At 40.8% G+C, this 15,935-nt stretch overlaps 1 protein-coding gene across 3 annotated transcripts; it reads left to right on the forward strand.

Annotated features, from left to right (window-relative positions):
* Positions 1 to 4,268: 4,268 nt before the first annotated feature.
* LOC109996575 (sodium/myo-inositol cotransporter) lies at positions 4,269 to 15,192 on the forward strand. 3 transcript variants are annotated; one of them, XM_020650766.3, is made up of 6 exons: positions 4,269 to 4,357; positions 9,842 to 9,963; positions 10,057 to 10,734; positions 10,855 to 11,050; positions 11,495 to 11,622; positions 12,052 to 15,192. In XM_020650766.3, the coding sequence occupies exons 3-6, from the start codon at positions 10,101 to 10,103 to the stop codon at positions 13,251 to 13,253; spliced, it is 2,160 nt and encodes a 719-aa protein (XP_020506422.2). In that variant the 5' UTR covers positions 4,269 to 4,357; positions 9,842 to 9,963; positions 10,057 to 10,100; the 3' UTR covers positions 13,254 to 15,192. The 3 variants fall into 3 exon arrangements, with proteins under 3 accessions (XP_020506422.2, XP_065807832.1, XP_029136396.2); XM_065951760.1 differs by having other exon boundaries at positions 10,060 to 10,734; XM_029280563.2 differs by having other exon boundaries at positions 9,842 to 10,734.
* Positions 15,193 to 15,935: the final 743 nt, after the last annotated feature.

Here is a 15,935-nt window from a genome sequence, read left to right on the forward strand (position 1 = left end):
CTTCTTCACTGTAAAACCATTTAGCATTTTTGATCAGTATTAACAAGTGTCAAACAATGAAGGTCATTAAAGGGGACATATTATGAAAAATCCTCTTCTACAGTGTTTTTTTAAGGTTTATTATGGGCTTTTTGTGCCTTTAATGCAGAGAGAGGACAGTGGATAGAGTCTGAAACCAGGGAGAGAGAGCGGGGAATGACATGCGGAAAGAACCTAATAGATAACTTGCAGGGTTCCTGAGTCATCATAAAATATCTGTTTTTATAAAATACAGAGTTGGTTATCAAATTATTAGTCAAAACAAATAGAATTTAATATTAAATCTCTTTGTCAGTAGAAATTGTCCTTTTGGTTTGAAGCAGACTGCAGGTTGTTCTTCAGGTGTTTGTCAGCAGGTAACATACAGAGATTAAACACTGCTGCTGTGTTTATTTTATTAGAAATAATACAGTGTGTATTTGTGCCGACGTTAAAGCCGACTGACAGCTGAACCTGATCAGCTGATCTCATCATCGCTTCACCTGACGCTCTGGAGGAAAGGACATCTCATGTCTCTTAAACATATCTCCTCATTTACTCTCTCCTATGCTTCGTTTCCTTGCATCTCTTGTGGGAGGGACTAAGACACAAGTGGAGGGAATGATGTCATCCCATCGTAAAAATAGGATTTTTTTAAAACAAGACCAAACAAGGAGAAAAGTTGAGTCATATTTGTCTTTATATTTGACAGTGATACTGTTAAAATATGAATTTACTGTTTTGAAGAGAAAATGTTCAAACTTGTTATTTAAAGAAAACCAAAATGAAATCCCTCCACCTTTAATGATCATGTCTGAGCTACACCTGAAGCTCCACATGGTTTGGTTCATTGTTGTATTTAATGATTAGAGTTGAGAGGTCTGACAGTGTTAGGACGGGTAAGCCTGGGTTTTTATCTTCCCATCTCATGTAACTGACACCGAAAGGTAAACAGTTGCTTATCTCACTGAGCTGTTCCTCGTGCTGTTTTCTTTTCAACTTTTGATAGAAATGTGCAAAAAAAAACGATGAACACTGTCGTCTATGAAGTCACTCTGACTTCTCTCCAGTGTAAAACCTTTAAATAATTAAGTCCATGAAAGTTGGCTCTGTAAATGTGGTTAATACATTAAAGGTGCACTCTGTAGATTTGGTATTGACATTTGAAAGTTGGAGAAGCGAAACAATCTCTGCTATATTTTCTGAACTAAATACGCAAACTTTACTCAAAGCTCAAAATGGATCCCTGAAACACTGTTTGGAGCTAAAATGCTAGCAGGAGAGTTACAGTGTCACTACAGCAGGCCCCCCACCATAACTTCTTGAGTAGCATTTTATCTTCAAACAGTGTTCCAGTGCTGCTCTGAGGACAGTTTGTGTATAGAGTTATTAATATATACAACAGAATATGTAAATGTATCCAATTTCCCATTTCTCTTCCCAAACTCCATAGTGCACCTTTAATACAAATGAATTTAACAATGATGTTTGGTTATTCTTAATTAGTATTGTGCAGTTACATTTCAGAGACACCGACTGACTGTATTCAGGACTGTCTGTTGTGTTGTGACAAGTTGAAGACTAAGGTTCTCCAAAAAGTTCAAGCAATGGGCTATGAAAGGAATAAAAGGGATGCAGTTTTCCTGACTTTGACCACAAAAGACTGCCACAGCAGGAATGTTTCAACCACAGATCAAATCTCAACTACCTCTTATATTTATATATATATATTTTATTAAACAGGACAAAGAAACATACACATGACAGCAGGGACTTAAACGAGCAAATTAAAGATCATTTGGGATTTAAAAACAATCGAAACAAGACATCAACATATTTTGCAAGACAGTATCATACATTGACATATCTATATAACATATTTCAGACATGTAACATGGAACTAGCATGAATTTGCAGAATTTTTATCAAATTTAATCCTTAGCAGTGATAGAATAATTGTTGTAGGTGACTTCAATATCCATGTGGATGTTGATAATGATAGCCTTAGCACAGCTTTCATGTCATTGTTAGACTCTATTGGTTTCACCCAGGGTGTAAACGAGCCTACTCATCATTTTAACCACACCCTGGATCTTGTTTTAGCTTATGGCATTAAAATCCAAAACCTTACAGTTTTCCTATTATCAGACCATTTCCTTATTACTTTTGACTTTGTCTTACCAGACAAATCTCTGCTTAATAAAAATGTGCTCTCTAGAAGTTTATCTGATAGTGATGTAGCTAGATTTAAGGTAGCTATTTCAGCTGCTTTTGATTCAGTACCATGTTTCAACCCAGTTGGAAACTCTTATGATAGCTTTTGTCCCTCTCAGCCAGATCAGTTTGTTGATAGTGCAGTGGATTCGCTGAGAGTTACTCTTGATTTGATTGCTCCCCTAAAACAGAAGGTTATCAAATGGCAGAGACTAGCTCCATGGTTCAACTCAGAAACCCCTACTCTAAAACAATCATCGCAAAATTTTGAAAGAATATGGCGCTCAACCAAAACGGTAGAATCTTGTTTATTCTGGCAGGATAGTCATTATAAATATATGAAGGCTCTACGTCACCCTCGAGCTGCCTACTACTCCTCTCTAATCGAGGAAAACAAAAGCAATCCTAGATACCTTTTCAGCACTGTAGCCAGGCTGGCAGATAGCTCCATTGAGCCTTGTATTCCTTTAGCCCTCAGCAGTAATGATTTCCTTAGCTTTATCAACAACAAAATTCTAGACATCAGAGACAAAATTAGTAACCTCCTGACCTTACCTGGTGCAGATACGTCTGAAACGGCAGTGACAGTTCCAGGACCAGATATTAGTCTAGACTGTTTTTCTCCAATCGACCTTTCAGAGCTAAATTCAATTATTTCTGCGTCAAAACCATCAACCTGTCTTTTAGACCCAATTCCAACCAAGCTATTTAAGGAAGTCTTTCCCTTAGTTAGCAACTCTATATTAGATATGATCAATATGTCTTTACTGGCAGGCTATGTACCACAGTCATTTAAAGTAGCGGTAATCAAACCATTCCTCAAAAAACCTACTCTAGATTCAGGAACTCTAGCTAACTATAGGCCTATATCCAACCTTCCTTTTATCTCAAAGATCCTGGAGAAAGTGGTAGCTAATCAGCTGTGTGACTTTCTCCATGACAACAGTTTATTTGAGGAGTTTCAGTCAGGATTTAGAGTCCACCATAGCACTGAGACTGCACTAGTTAAAGTTACAAACGATCTACTTTCAGCTTCAGACAGGGGACTTCTCTTGTTGCTCGTCTTGTTAGATCTTAGTGCTGCTTTTGACACTATTGACCATCAGATCCTATTATACAGACTAGAACATTTACTTGGAATTACAGGGACTGCTTTAAGTTGGTTTGAATCCTACTTATCAGACCGATCTCAGTTTGTACATGTTAATGATAAGTCCTCTGTGCACACCAATGTTAGCCATGGAGTGCCACAAGGTTCAGTGCCTGGACCGATTCTCTTTTTAAAAATAATATAGCCTGTTCTTTTTGTTTCTCTTCATATATCAATTTTATTCTTATTTGCTCAAACTTGAGTTTCATCTCCAACTTTTTCCCTTCATACTTAGTAGCAGGGTCAGAGCTGAGAGCTGTCAATCAAATCTGCCACAACCCTTACATGGGCATAGCCGTTTTTTCTTAATAGAATAAAATAGTTATAAAAGAATTCACAGGAGGTTGCCACATAATGAGTAATAAGGTGCTCACGGATCAACACACACACACACACACACACACACAGACATACACACACACACACACACTCTATTAAGGAACAGTTCACACACTTTCCGGTGACTTAGTGTTGAGTCAGGAGGTGTTCATGTTCTCCTCACACACACTCTGAGTGATCAGGTTTATCAGTAACTGTGTGTGTGTGTGTGTGTGTGTGTGTGTGTGTGTGTGTGTGTGTGTGTGTGTGTGTGTGTGTGTGTGTGTGTGTGTGTGTGTGTGTGTGTGTGTGTGTGTGTGTGTGTGTGTGTGTGTGTGTGTGTGTGTGTGTCATATTAAACATGTCAGGTGTAAGAGGTAAACTAAATTGTGCAGAATGATTAAATTCTGGTATCATGAGATTTGTTGATGAATGACATCATGTTATTAAGGAGACAGTTTCCTCTCTGCCTTCACCTGGAGAGAGAGAGAGAGAGAGAGAGAGAGAGCGAGAGAAGCTGGTGATGATGATGATGATGGGCGGGGTCTCACGCTCAGTTAAGAGAGAGAGAGGAGCAGTAGAGAGCAGCAGTCAGTCAGCGAGCTCACCTGAGGGGGAGAGAGAGAGAGAGAGAGAGCAACCATGCGGAGGAAACAGGTAAGTGTCTTTTTCTCTTTCCATATGGTGACCTGTTGGTTTGGGACATTTAGGTTTACGACACTAAGTTCAGCAAACACCCTTTATATTTATGAAATCATTCATCATCAAACTGATGAGAGACCGTTATACTTATAGATTTATCTTTTTATTTCTGCTCCTTGTGTGTGAATATGAATAAATCAGAAGAATAATTAGAACTCTATGAACAGTTTCATTATTTCATTCAATTCAAATTGCTTTATAGGCGTGAATGTATCGATATATTACCAAAGCATATGACAACAAATAATACAATAATGATAAAAAGAGATCGTTAAAAATTAAACAATTACACATTGAAGTTCACATTAAAGTGACACAGATCACCTGTGAAGTCTCACCTGGACAGCACCGCCTTAAATAATCCCACACCTTCTTTGGCTGTTTGACATGACATGCGACCCTAATCAGAGATTTTAGCGGTTGCCCCTTAAATTGCAGACAGTTTGATTATTAATATATTATATTCATCCACTTAAAGAATATATATTTAACATTATTTATTTATTTAAAAATAACAAATACTTATAAATAAACATGAATAAAATGGTAATAACTCTAATATCTTTTATAAATAAATACAAATAACTAGTGTAACAGAACAAATAATATCAAACAGTGCAGGGAGCTGAAGTGGTCCCAGACAGCCCGGGGATGGTTTTAAATGTTTTGATTGCATCTGGAGAGAGAAGATGAGCATTTGTGAAACAATCTGCATTTTATAATATAGTGTGAACACAAAATATAATTTTCTCTTCAGAGCAGTACAGAAACCTCAGCATAGTTTTTCATGTGAGTCAAAATATTTTCCTAACCAGACTTACAGCATGCACAACTATCTATACAGTGAGGAACTCTAGCACAAAATGCATTCATGCTCTCAGACATCAATACTCTAAAGGCAAGAGCTTAAAACTATTAATGACAACAGGAGATGGAAAATTAACATTTTAATCGACTAGGGTGAAAGCTAACTAAGTAGGCTACACAAAGATGTCAATAAATATAAAAGTAGGTCTTGTGTCCCAAACAACATAAGAAAAGAAGTGTATTTCTTACACTGGTTATTTTCTTAACATGAATAATTTTTACCTAATAAAAGTACAGTGGAAATAACTGATGTTAACTCGAGCTAGGAAACACTGACGTTACTATCATCCATCATAACAAGCTAGCTTAACTACAACAGATAACTGACCCGTGCAGCACGTTACCTCTGTGTCTTTTTCATATTTTTCCTCCTCTTCTTAGTTTAGTTTAGTTTATTTGCACATTTTTTGAAAGAAGAATCAAACAAAAAAATAAAATAAAAAATAAAATAAAACACATGTCCAGGTGAGGTAGAAACCCATGAGGGCTTATCTCAAAACCTCACCTTAAGAGATTAAACAAAGTTAAAATAAAATACAGTAAAAAATAACAAAGTAAGAATATTTACTATCGCAAATACAATTTACCCAATTGAAAATTATATACAAACATTGAAAACATAAAAATAGCGCAAAGCAGGACATACAGTATGTAGACAATATAACAAAATCAGGACAATTCACTATTTACTACAAATCTTTCTGACATCAACGCATTTCTGAGTCTCAATTTGTATCTAGAAAAAGACAAAGAATCATTAAGTAAATAAATATGCGTGTTCCATAATTTGACTCCACGGTATCTTATTGAGTACTGTCCTCGAGATGTACGACACATTGGTAGGTATAGGTTATTGGTTTGTCTAGTTGAGTAATAGTTTACTTGAGAATTAAAAATGAAAAATGCTTTAAAGCTTTCTGGCAAGTTTGCACTCATTTAACTTTTAAAATAAAGCTACTTATTTGAAGAATATTGATATCAAAGATTGTCAATATGTTACACTTCAGAAAAAGAGGGGAGGTTGCATCACAGGATTTGGAAAAAGTTGCCATTCTGACAAAACATTTCTGGAGTAATAGAATTTTATGAAGATATGTTTGGAAAGTGCTGGCCCATACAATATTGCAATAAGTAAGATACGGATATATTAGGCTGTAATATAATGTTGAGATACAAGAAGAGTGTAAAAAAACACAAATTTTTCTAATAATCCCTAGAGATTTTGTAACCTTACTACAGACAGAGATGATGTGATCTTTCCATGTAAGTTTCTCATCAATTAAGATCCCTAAGAATCTTGTTGATGTTACTTTAGTCATTTCTTCATCATTTATATACAATTTCACCATTTCAGAGTTATATTTCATTTTTCCATCAAATATCATGAAGTTAGATTTTTTTCACATTTAATGTCAACTTATTTGTTTTAAACCATTTTGAATATGCAAGAAGGTCATCATTTACTTCATTCATGAGTTCTGACAAGTTTTTATTGGAGACAAGTAAATTAGTATCATCTGCAAATAATAATGGGCATATTGTGTTTGATACTGTTGCAAGATCGTTAATGTATATGAGAAACAGTAACGGTCCTAAAATGAACCCTTGTGGGACCCCACACTGCATCATAGTTCTCTCAGACTCTACACCATTTATGTTGACATACTGCTGTCTGTTATATACATAATTACTGAGCCACTTCAGGACATTTCCATTAAATCCATATCTATATAGTTTAGCTCGTAAAATTTCATGATTTACAGCATCGAATGCTTTAGAGAGATCCAGAAAAATACCACATGAAAACGTTTTCTTTTCTCATGCAGAATGAATCTTGTCCACTAGTTGTAAGAGGGCCATATAAGCAGAGTGATTTTTTCGGAATCCATACTGGTGTTCATATAGTATACAAATGCATGTTCAAATGTTTGAGGATGCGTTTATATATTAGTTTTTCTAAGATTTTGGAAAAACATGGAAGAACTGAGATGGGATGGTAGTTTGTAAAATGTCCTGGATCACCCGATTTAAAAAGTGGAATAACCTTTGCCAGTTTAAGATCAGAAGGAACAGTACCAGTTTCCATGGACATCGTAAAAACATGCAAGAGCGGTTTCAATATTGATCTTTTTACCTCTTTAACAAGGGTTGCACTAATGCTGTCATGAAAAATACTCAGGATTGAGGTGATTTCTGACAGATTGCTGCTGCTGCTCATACTGCTGCTGCTGCTCACACTAGTCATCCTAGTTTAGCATGATCTGCTCCCTTCAAACGGGCAATAATTCATATTTTTCCTCCTCTTCTTCTGTTTCGTCCCTGGGCTCCCGAGGGCTTTGTTGTTTTTGACATCACGGTCATTTATAAACGTGATATTAAGTACGGTCTGTGTCTCTCACTTCTAATAAGTCAACTGCCCTCCTCCTCCACAACGAGCAGGTAACGAGCAGGAAACAAGAAAATAGAGCTTTTTTCAATGAGTTGTGTTTTCATGGCTTCTTTTGTATCATTACTAAATAATAGCATGAAAATGATATTAGATAAATAATATTTAATGATATTTAAACACATTTTTTCCTTCTATTTCTTCTTCTTAACTTTTCTGCCTCACTCATATGGGGTGCCAGCTGCGCCCCTAGCATTTGCCTATACTGCCTATGCCACAGGCCGGCCCTGACCCTGATGACATCACACACTACACCTGACAGCGTTCACACTACACCTGACAGCGTTCACACTAGACCTGACAGGGTTCACACTAGACCTGACGGTGTTCACACTACAGCTGATGGCATTCGCACTAGACCTGACGTCGTTCACACTAGACCTGACGGCGTTCACACTAGACCTGACGGCGTTCACACTACAGCTGACGTCGTTCACACTAGACCTGACGGCGTTCACACTAGACCTGACGGCGTTCACACTACAGCTGACGGCGTTCACACTAGACCTGACGGCGTTCACACTACACCTGACGCCGTTCACACTACACCTGACGGCGTTCACACTAGACCTGAAAGGTCACCTTTCAACCAGAAGGTCAAGGGCTCAATCCCCAGCTGGGCAACATGTCCAATGTGTCCCTGGGCAAGACACCCAACCCTGAATTGCTCCCCCTGCTTCAGCAACGGTGTATGAATGGGATTAGTTACTTGTGATGGATGATACTACATAGCGACCACTACCATCAGTGTGTGAATGGGTGGGTGTGACATGTGGTGTAAAAGCACTTTTAAGTAGTTGGAAGACTAGAAAAGCACTATATAAGCTCAAGTCCATTTACCATTACCATTTACCTGACAGTGTTCACACTAGACCTGACAGCGTTCACACAACCCCTGACAGTGTTTACACTACAGCTGATAGCATTCACACAACCCCTGACAGTGTTTACACTACAGCTGACGGCGTTCACACTAGACCTGACGATATTAAATAAGGTCTGAGTCCCAGAAAATGTTGGTTTGTGTTCTGAAGATGTCTAAATGTCGTGTGAGCCAGAAAGAAGGCGGTCAAACTTTGATTAATGGTCAAAATGTTTTTATGAACTCAGAAGTTGAGACTTCAGTCAAATGTGTTGGCTGTAAACTTTAGTGAACACAGACATCTGTCAAGAGGCTTCAGAAGCCAGAACCCTAAAGTGTCCGAGGATCACCTGAAGGCATCGTTTAGTTCAGATAACTGCCAAAGCTCTGTTTACCCAGCATCCCCATTCAGACGGGTTAGACTCGTGTTAAACATTTTCAACCAATATTGACTCTGCTAACAACATGACAGGTTTGATCAAGAGAAACGGCCCCCGACGCTGTGGTTGAGTTAGAACCGGAGAAACATTTCCTGCTACCTGAGCACAGACAAGACGTGAAGGAGAACACAAACAGCAGCTGATATCACGCCCTTCATACACTCTATACTCATGGACAGTGATAGCACTGCTAATGTAAGGATGGAGAGATGTTGGATGTGTACTCAACTCAACTCAACTTCAACTTGACTTGTCCCCGGAGGGCAGTAAAAACAGTAAAAGGGCAGCCCCCCCCAAAGACCTGAATTAGGAGGGAAATGGCACTGGGGACAAAAGAGTGTTTGTATCTGTTAGACTTAACAGAGGGAAATCTAAAACGAGAACCAGATGGGAGCATGTCTGTTGTTTTAATAATCGATAGAATCAGAAAGTACAGCAGCTTTAAAAAATCATACGGCAAATTTCATACGACAGGTTCATGAAGAATGAGATCAAAAACAAAACGAATGCATGAAAACGGAAAATAACTAACGGAAATTAGAGACGGATATTAGAGAGCAGCTGTTCACAGTCCCATCTGTAATCTGAGTCATTTTGAATGGATCATGTTTCTGATCGAGTTTAAATTCCAAATGGGAGAGGTGACATCTTTCAGAGAACTTGAACATCTCTTTTATACTTTCAAAGAGAATTAAACCTGTGAGTCTTTGGACACGATTGTATCCTTTGATGCTAATATATGAATTATTGTCATGGTGTTGGGTAACGTTCTTGAACTTTGTAAATCAGGTTCATTGTGTTCATGTTTTTGTGTATTTTTGCAGGTCCCAAAGTTCTGACGATTCGCTGCCAAACGCACCAAACCAAAACCTGCTCAGAATCCTGAAGCTGAAGTCAACTTTGCAGATGGCTCAGAATATTTGAATACAAACAGACGCCTAACAAAGTCAGACTTCCTCTTTGTCACTGCTCTGTAGTTTAGATACGACCGTTTGCATTGTGTGTTTTACTAATCTGTGGATTTGTGTTGTTTCCTCAGAAGGTATAAACCGTGACAGTTTTTAGTACTTTAGTGGAACAAACATGGCCGCCACCATGGAAGCAGCAGACATCGCTGTAGTCGCGCTATACTTTGTCGTGGTCCTGCTGATTGGTTTCCTTGGCATGCGGAAAGCCAACCACAGCACGGTCAGCGGATACTTCCTCGCTGGTCGCTCCATGAACTGGGCCGCCATCGGTGCATCTCTGTTCGTCAGCAACATAGGAAGTGAACATTTCATTGGCCTGGCTGGATCAGGAGCTTCCAGCGGGCTGGGTGTGGCTGCGTGGGAGTTAAACGCTGTATTACTGCTCCAGCTGTTAGGCTGGGTTTTTATCCCGGTTTATATCCACTCAGGTGTGTACACGATGCCCGAGTACCTGGCCAAGCGGTATGGTGGGAGGAGGCTGAAGGTGTATTTCGCTGCGTTATCGCTCCTCATGTACATCTTCACCAAGCTGTCTGTCGACCTCTACGCCGGAGCCTTGTTCATCCAGGAATCACTGGGCTGGAACCTCTACCTGTCCATCATTCTGCTCATCACCATGACAGCGCTGCTCACCGTCACTGGGGGTCTGGTCGCCGTCATCTACACGGACACGGTCCAGGCCTTCCTCATGATCACCGGCGCTCTGTGCCTCACAGGGATCAGCCTCTTCAAAGTGGGAGGACTGGAAGGTGTTCATCTTGTTTCTGTCTTTAAGTTCACCCATGTTAAATACCCATGAATATGTATATGAAAATGTTCCCAAGGAATGTAAAGTTTAATTTGTGTGTTGTATAATAAACTAATTTCAGGGGTCTGGACCAAGTACATGCAGGCTTCTCCAAACATCTCTGCCATCCTGCTGTCGTCGCCAAACCTGACATACTCTGAGTCATGCCACCAGCACCTCTACCCAAAACCGGACAGTCTGAAGATCCTGCGAGGCCCGAGGGATCCTGACCTTCCCTGGCCTGGCTTCTTACTGGGCCAGACTCCTGCCTCTATCTGGTACTTCTCACATCTGTAGACACCAAAACATTGGCAACTTTTCAGTACAGAAACATTGCTGATGATGTGTGCAAGAGTACTTACTGTACTTCATGTTGTTGCCAGAGCAAAAATCAGAGGAATCACCAAAGTAGAACCTTTAAAAATGTCTTTACCAATGCTCACATCAAACTCAGGATGGTGTCAGAGTGAAGTCAGGATTCATTAGTCAAGAGGAAACCTTTATGTGCAGACCAAATGGCATGGTTATCCAGCCAATCATTGAAATGTCTCAGACTGGAAAAAAGAGGTGGTCCACCTGATCGACCTTCTTTTGAGCCATGTCCTTATTGTCCTTAATGATCCCCGCCTGGCTGAAAGCCTGCTAGCCATTAGAGTCATATACAGCACAGGTGAGAGGGATTGTACCTGTCTTTGGTATATCCTGTCCTCTCTGTGTTCCAGGTACTGGTGTGCTGATCAGGTGATTGTCCAGAGGGTTCTTGCGGCAAAGAACATAGCCCATGCCAAGGGTTCGACTATCATGGCTGGCTTTCTGAAGATCCTCCCCATGTTCGTCATTGTCATCCCAGGTAAATCCTTCAAATATTCACTTTTCAGTAACTTGCGCTGGGTTTCCTTCAAAGCACCATATAATTTAAGTCCCAGGAGGTACTTTTAAAGGGACTTAATAGTTCCCACAAGCCTTTGTTAAAGGTTAGGTAAATTAGTCTGCTGACATGTGAAAGAGACTCTGTAATGCTACGAGTCAGCAACCAATCAGAAACATTCAGAAGTGCAAGTCCCACCTTGAAAGACTCTTTTTTTTAGCAAGTATTAGCTCTTTAGCTGGGACCATTTTGGCAGACTTAATGTAGATGTTGGTTGGTGAAAATGCACTTAGTACCACCTAAAGTCCCTCGTCTCTGGGGAATGTTCCCGCTGTGGGTCTGCTGCTTTACAAAAATAAATCCTGACTGTGGATTTGTTCAATGACTGACTTTGTATTATGATGATTCCAGGGATGATTTCCAGGATCCTGTTTGCCAATGAGTTGGCATGTATCAGCCCTGAACACTGTATGGAGGTGTGTGGTTCTGCTGCTGGCTGCAGCAACGTGGCTTACCCTCGGCTCGTCATGTCTGTGATGCCAGTCGGTCTCCGAGGCCTCATGATGGCTGTCATGATAGCAGCTCTGATGAGCGACTTAGACTCCATCTTCAACTCAGCCAGCACCATCTTCACGCTGGATATTTACAAGATGCTACGTAAGCAGGTGTCGTCCAGGGAGCTGCTGATCGTCGGCAGGTTGTTTGTGCTTTTCACAGTGGTCGTCAGCATCGCCTGGGTGCCGGTCATCATCGAGATGCAGGGAGGCCAAATGTTCTACTACATCCAGGAAGTGATAGATTACCTGACGCCGCCCATAGCTGCTCTCTTCTTGCTCAGTGTCCTGTGGCATCGCTGCAATGAAACAGGCGCCTTTTGGGGCGGGGTGGCAGGGTTTGTTCTGGGATCAGTGCGTTTGATTTTGGCGTTGGTTTACCGCGAGCCTCGCTGCGACCAACCAGATGAGCGGCCATCTTTCATCAAAGATTTTCACTTCATGTACGTGGCAGCCATCTTGTTTTGGGTGTCAGCTTTGGTGACAGTGGTTGTGAGTCTTTGCACTCCGCCGCCCAGCAAAGAACAAATTGCTACCACGACTCTGTGGGGTTTGAGGCAGAGAAGGAAACGGAGACAGCAGGAAAAAGAGAAAGCTGCAGAAGACATGAATGCTTTGAAGCCTCTGACTCATCCGGTCCTCAACGGAAACAATCATGACAACAGTCAGGACCATCTGAACAAGCCCAAAGGCCCAAGTATACAGACCAGTGACACAAACACACACCATCCAGTCCAGAATGGCTACCACTCGCCAAACTCCGTCCCTGGTTGGGTCGAGAAGGGAGAGGAGATGGTAGTGAATGGTGGGGAGGAGGAAGAGGGGGGCTGTTTTGGAGGAGGAGGTGGGGTGGAGAGTGGGAGGTGTGTGAAGGCTTTAGAGCGGTTCTGTGGTTTTAAAGAGAAACCATCCAAAATTCAGGTAATGACAGTCCAGGAACACGAGAGGATGGTAGACGAGCTTCTTCATGAACCTCCACAAACCAGAATGATCCTGAACATTGGACTGTTTGTGATCTGCTCTTTGGGGGTCTTTATCTTCATCTATTTCTCTGTATAGGCTGTGAGCAGGGATACAGGTTTGGTAAGATACTCTTCAGTTTTCTATGAACCTTGAATTCTTTTGGAGCACAGTGAAAAGGTAGCCTGGACAGGTAAACAGCTGTTTCTGTTTTAGCCCAATGCGGAAATGAAACTAGAGCCCTGCAAAGATTTAAAATACTCTCAGCTTTACATTTGTTTTGATGAAGGAACAAATGTGTTGTATATTTTGTACAAATGGTGATTCCTGTGAAGGGTTCAGTAATCTTCCAATTATTCCGATGGAATAAGGAATGTCAATTCAGACGTTAGAGTTTTATAAAAACCCAACAAGCACTTTTTTAAAGGTAACTGAAGCTCTTAAAGTGACCCTTAAGATAGTCTTTAAGTGCTGTGGATATTTGTACGAATGATTTTACCCTCTCATGTATTTCTGAACCCCCAACAGTCCACATGCCTTCAGGCAATGAGTGGAGATGTTTGGTGGGATACAAAAGTCCACATTGTATTATTTGAGGGAAAATGTGTTCTTAGATAATATCCAAAATATCCCTGACCCCTTTGTATGACAGAGTCACCTTTACACTGTCTGTCTGTTCGGCTACACAACCAATAAATCAAGATGTCTGAAATGATCTGTTAAAGACGTGCTGACACAGGTTCACCCAGTCAGGGAATACGCCTGACCCGTCCTGTCAGGGACTACGTCTGTCAGGGACCCGTCTGTCAGGGACCCCTCTGTCAGGGACCCCACACACACACACACACACACACACACACACACACACACACACACACACACACACGGGCTGTCAGAAGGGTCTGAAACATGCAAACGTGTCTACACTCATTTATCACACTGACATTTAACCCATCACAGTCAGTGGAAAATTACTGAGTGAAGTGGAAAGTTACAGAGACACTCAGCTCACATAGTTTGACAGGTCGGATCAGTTCAGGTGTTTTTATTTTCTCTCTACGATCTCTCTGCAGCTATGATGAAACCCTCTGTACATTAGTTATGTTAATACATGTCGAAAGGTGACCAGAGGACATCTTGTTATGTCAGGTAAGTCATGCTGCAGGCTCAGGTGAGCACACACACTTCATGTTCTAAAAGGTGTCCAACAAACATGGGTCTCTTTCCTAAATTCACTGCATAGAGGATGAGACAGGTGTGACCCCACAGCACCCTAAAAAACACTGTGAAAGATTTTACCTGTCTGTGATTGGATCTGCAGCGTGCACACAAGAGAGGATGAGACAGGTGAGACAGGTGTCAGGGACCCCTCTGTCAGGGACCCCGTCTGTCAGGGACTACGTCTGTCAGGGACTACATCTGTCAGGGTCTACGTCCGTCAGGGACCCGTCCGTCAGGGACTATGTCTTTCAAGGACTCGTCTGTCAGGGACCCCTCCGTCAGGGACGGATATATAGAGAGAGATTTTCTAAACTTTGCTGCATCATCTGTGCAGAAAAACATTTTTACATAATAGATTAGAATAGACACAAAAGATTGAAAAAGCACAAAGAGGGTTCCTGTTGTTTTTATTTTTCAAATCTCATATTTGATAAGGATGTATTTTCTCACAGTTATGCAAAGACTCAATTTAACTACTTTCAATCATGGAGAGGTTCAAAATATCTTCAATCTGGCTCCATGTCAAAGTCGGTTAAATGAACCCGACTCCACGTTGGCGTTTATTGTGTTTAGATAGTTACAAAATGATGTGTGTCTGTGTGTGCGTTTTTACGTCTTTTTTCAAATATATAAACTGTAACACAGATCAGCCTCTGTGGAGGAAAACCAGAGAATATGCAGGGTGAACACCTGAGGCAGGACACAAACACACAAACACACACACACACACACACACACACACACACACACACACACACACACACACACACACACACACACACACACACACACACACACACACACACACACACACACACGGGCTGTCAGAAAGGTCTGAAACATGCAAACGTGTCTACACTCATTTATCACACTGACATTTAACCCATCACAGTCAGTGGAAAATTACTGAGTGAAGTGGAAAGTTACAGAGACACTCAGCTCACATAGTTTGACAGGTCGGATCAGTTCAGGTGTTTTTATTTTCTCTCTACGATCTCTCTGCAGCTATGATGAAACCCTCTGTACATTAGTTATGTTAATACATGTCGAAAGGTGACCAGAGGACATCTTGTTATGTCAGGTAAGTCATGCTGCAGGCTCAGGTGAGCACACACACTTCATGGTCTAAAAGGTGTCCAACAAACATGGGTCTCTTTCCTAAATTCACTGCATAGAGGATGAGACAGGTGTGACCCCACAGCACCCTAAAAAACACTGTGAAAGATTTTACCTGTCTGTGATTGGATCTGCAGCGTGCACACAAGAGAGGATGAGACAGGTGAGACCCCACAGCATCCTTAAAAAATCAAAGACAACCACCTGAAGGAGTCAAAAATAAAGTTATCTATAAAAAATATATATGAATAAACTCAAATTTAAGTCACTTTTCAAACAGGGGAGTTGAAACAGCTTTATTAGGAAATACAGAAACAGGAGAATAAAATTAAAACAAGTGTGAAGAAAGGGGAAACTGTCATTACTGATTTTCACCACAAGAGGGAGACCTTACTGCACACTCCCCCTGAGCTAGTGCTGAGCTCCCAGTAGGGTTCTGGTTGA

This window comes from Labrus bergylta, chromosome 24 (genome assembly GCF_963930695.1).
Source record: "Labrus bergylta chromosome 24, fLabBer1.1, whole genome shotgun sequence".
Lineage (NCBI taxonomy): Eukaryota > Metazoa > Chordata > Actinopteri > Labriformes > Labridae > Labrus > Labrus bergylta.

Excerpts from the sequence above, each read along its gene's own strand:
- LOC109996575 (XM_029280563.2), top strand. The coding sequence starts at position 10,101 with ATGGCCGCCACCATGGAAGCAGCAGACATCGCTGTAGTCGCGCTATAC. Across the intron at positions 11,051-11,494 it reads CAGACTCCTGCCTCTATCTG|GTACTGGTGTGCTGATCAGG; the intron begins GTACTTCTCACA and ends TCTGTGTTCCAG. Across the intron at positions 11,623-12,051 it reads GTTCGTCATTGTCATCCCAG|GGATGATTTCCAGGATCCTG; the intron begins GTAAATCCTTCA and ends TGATGATTCCAG.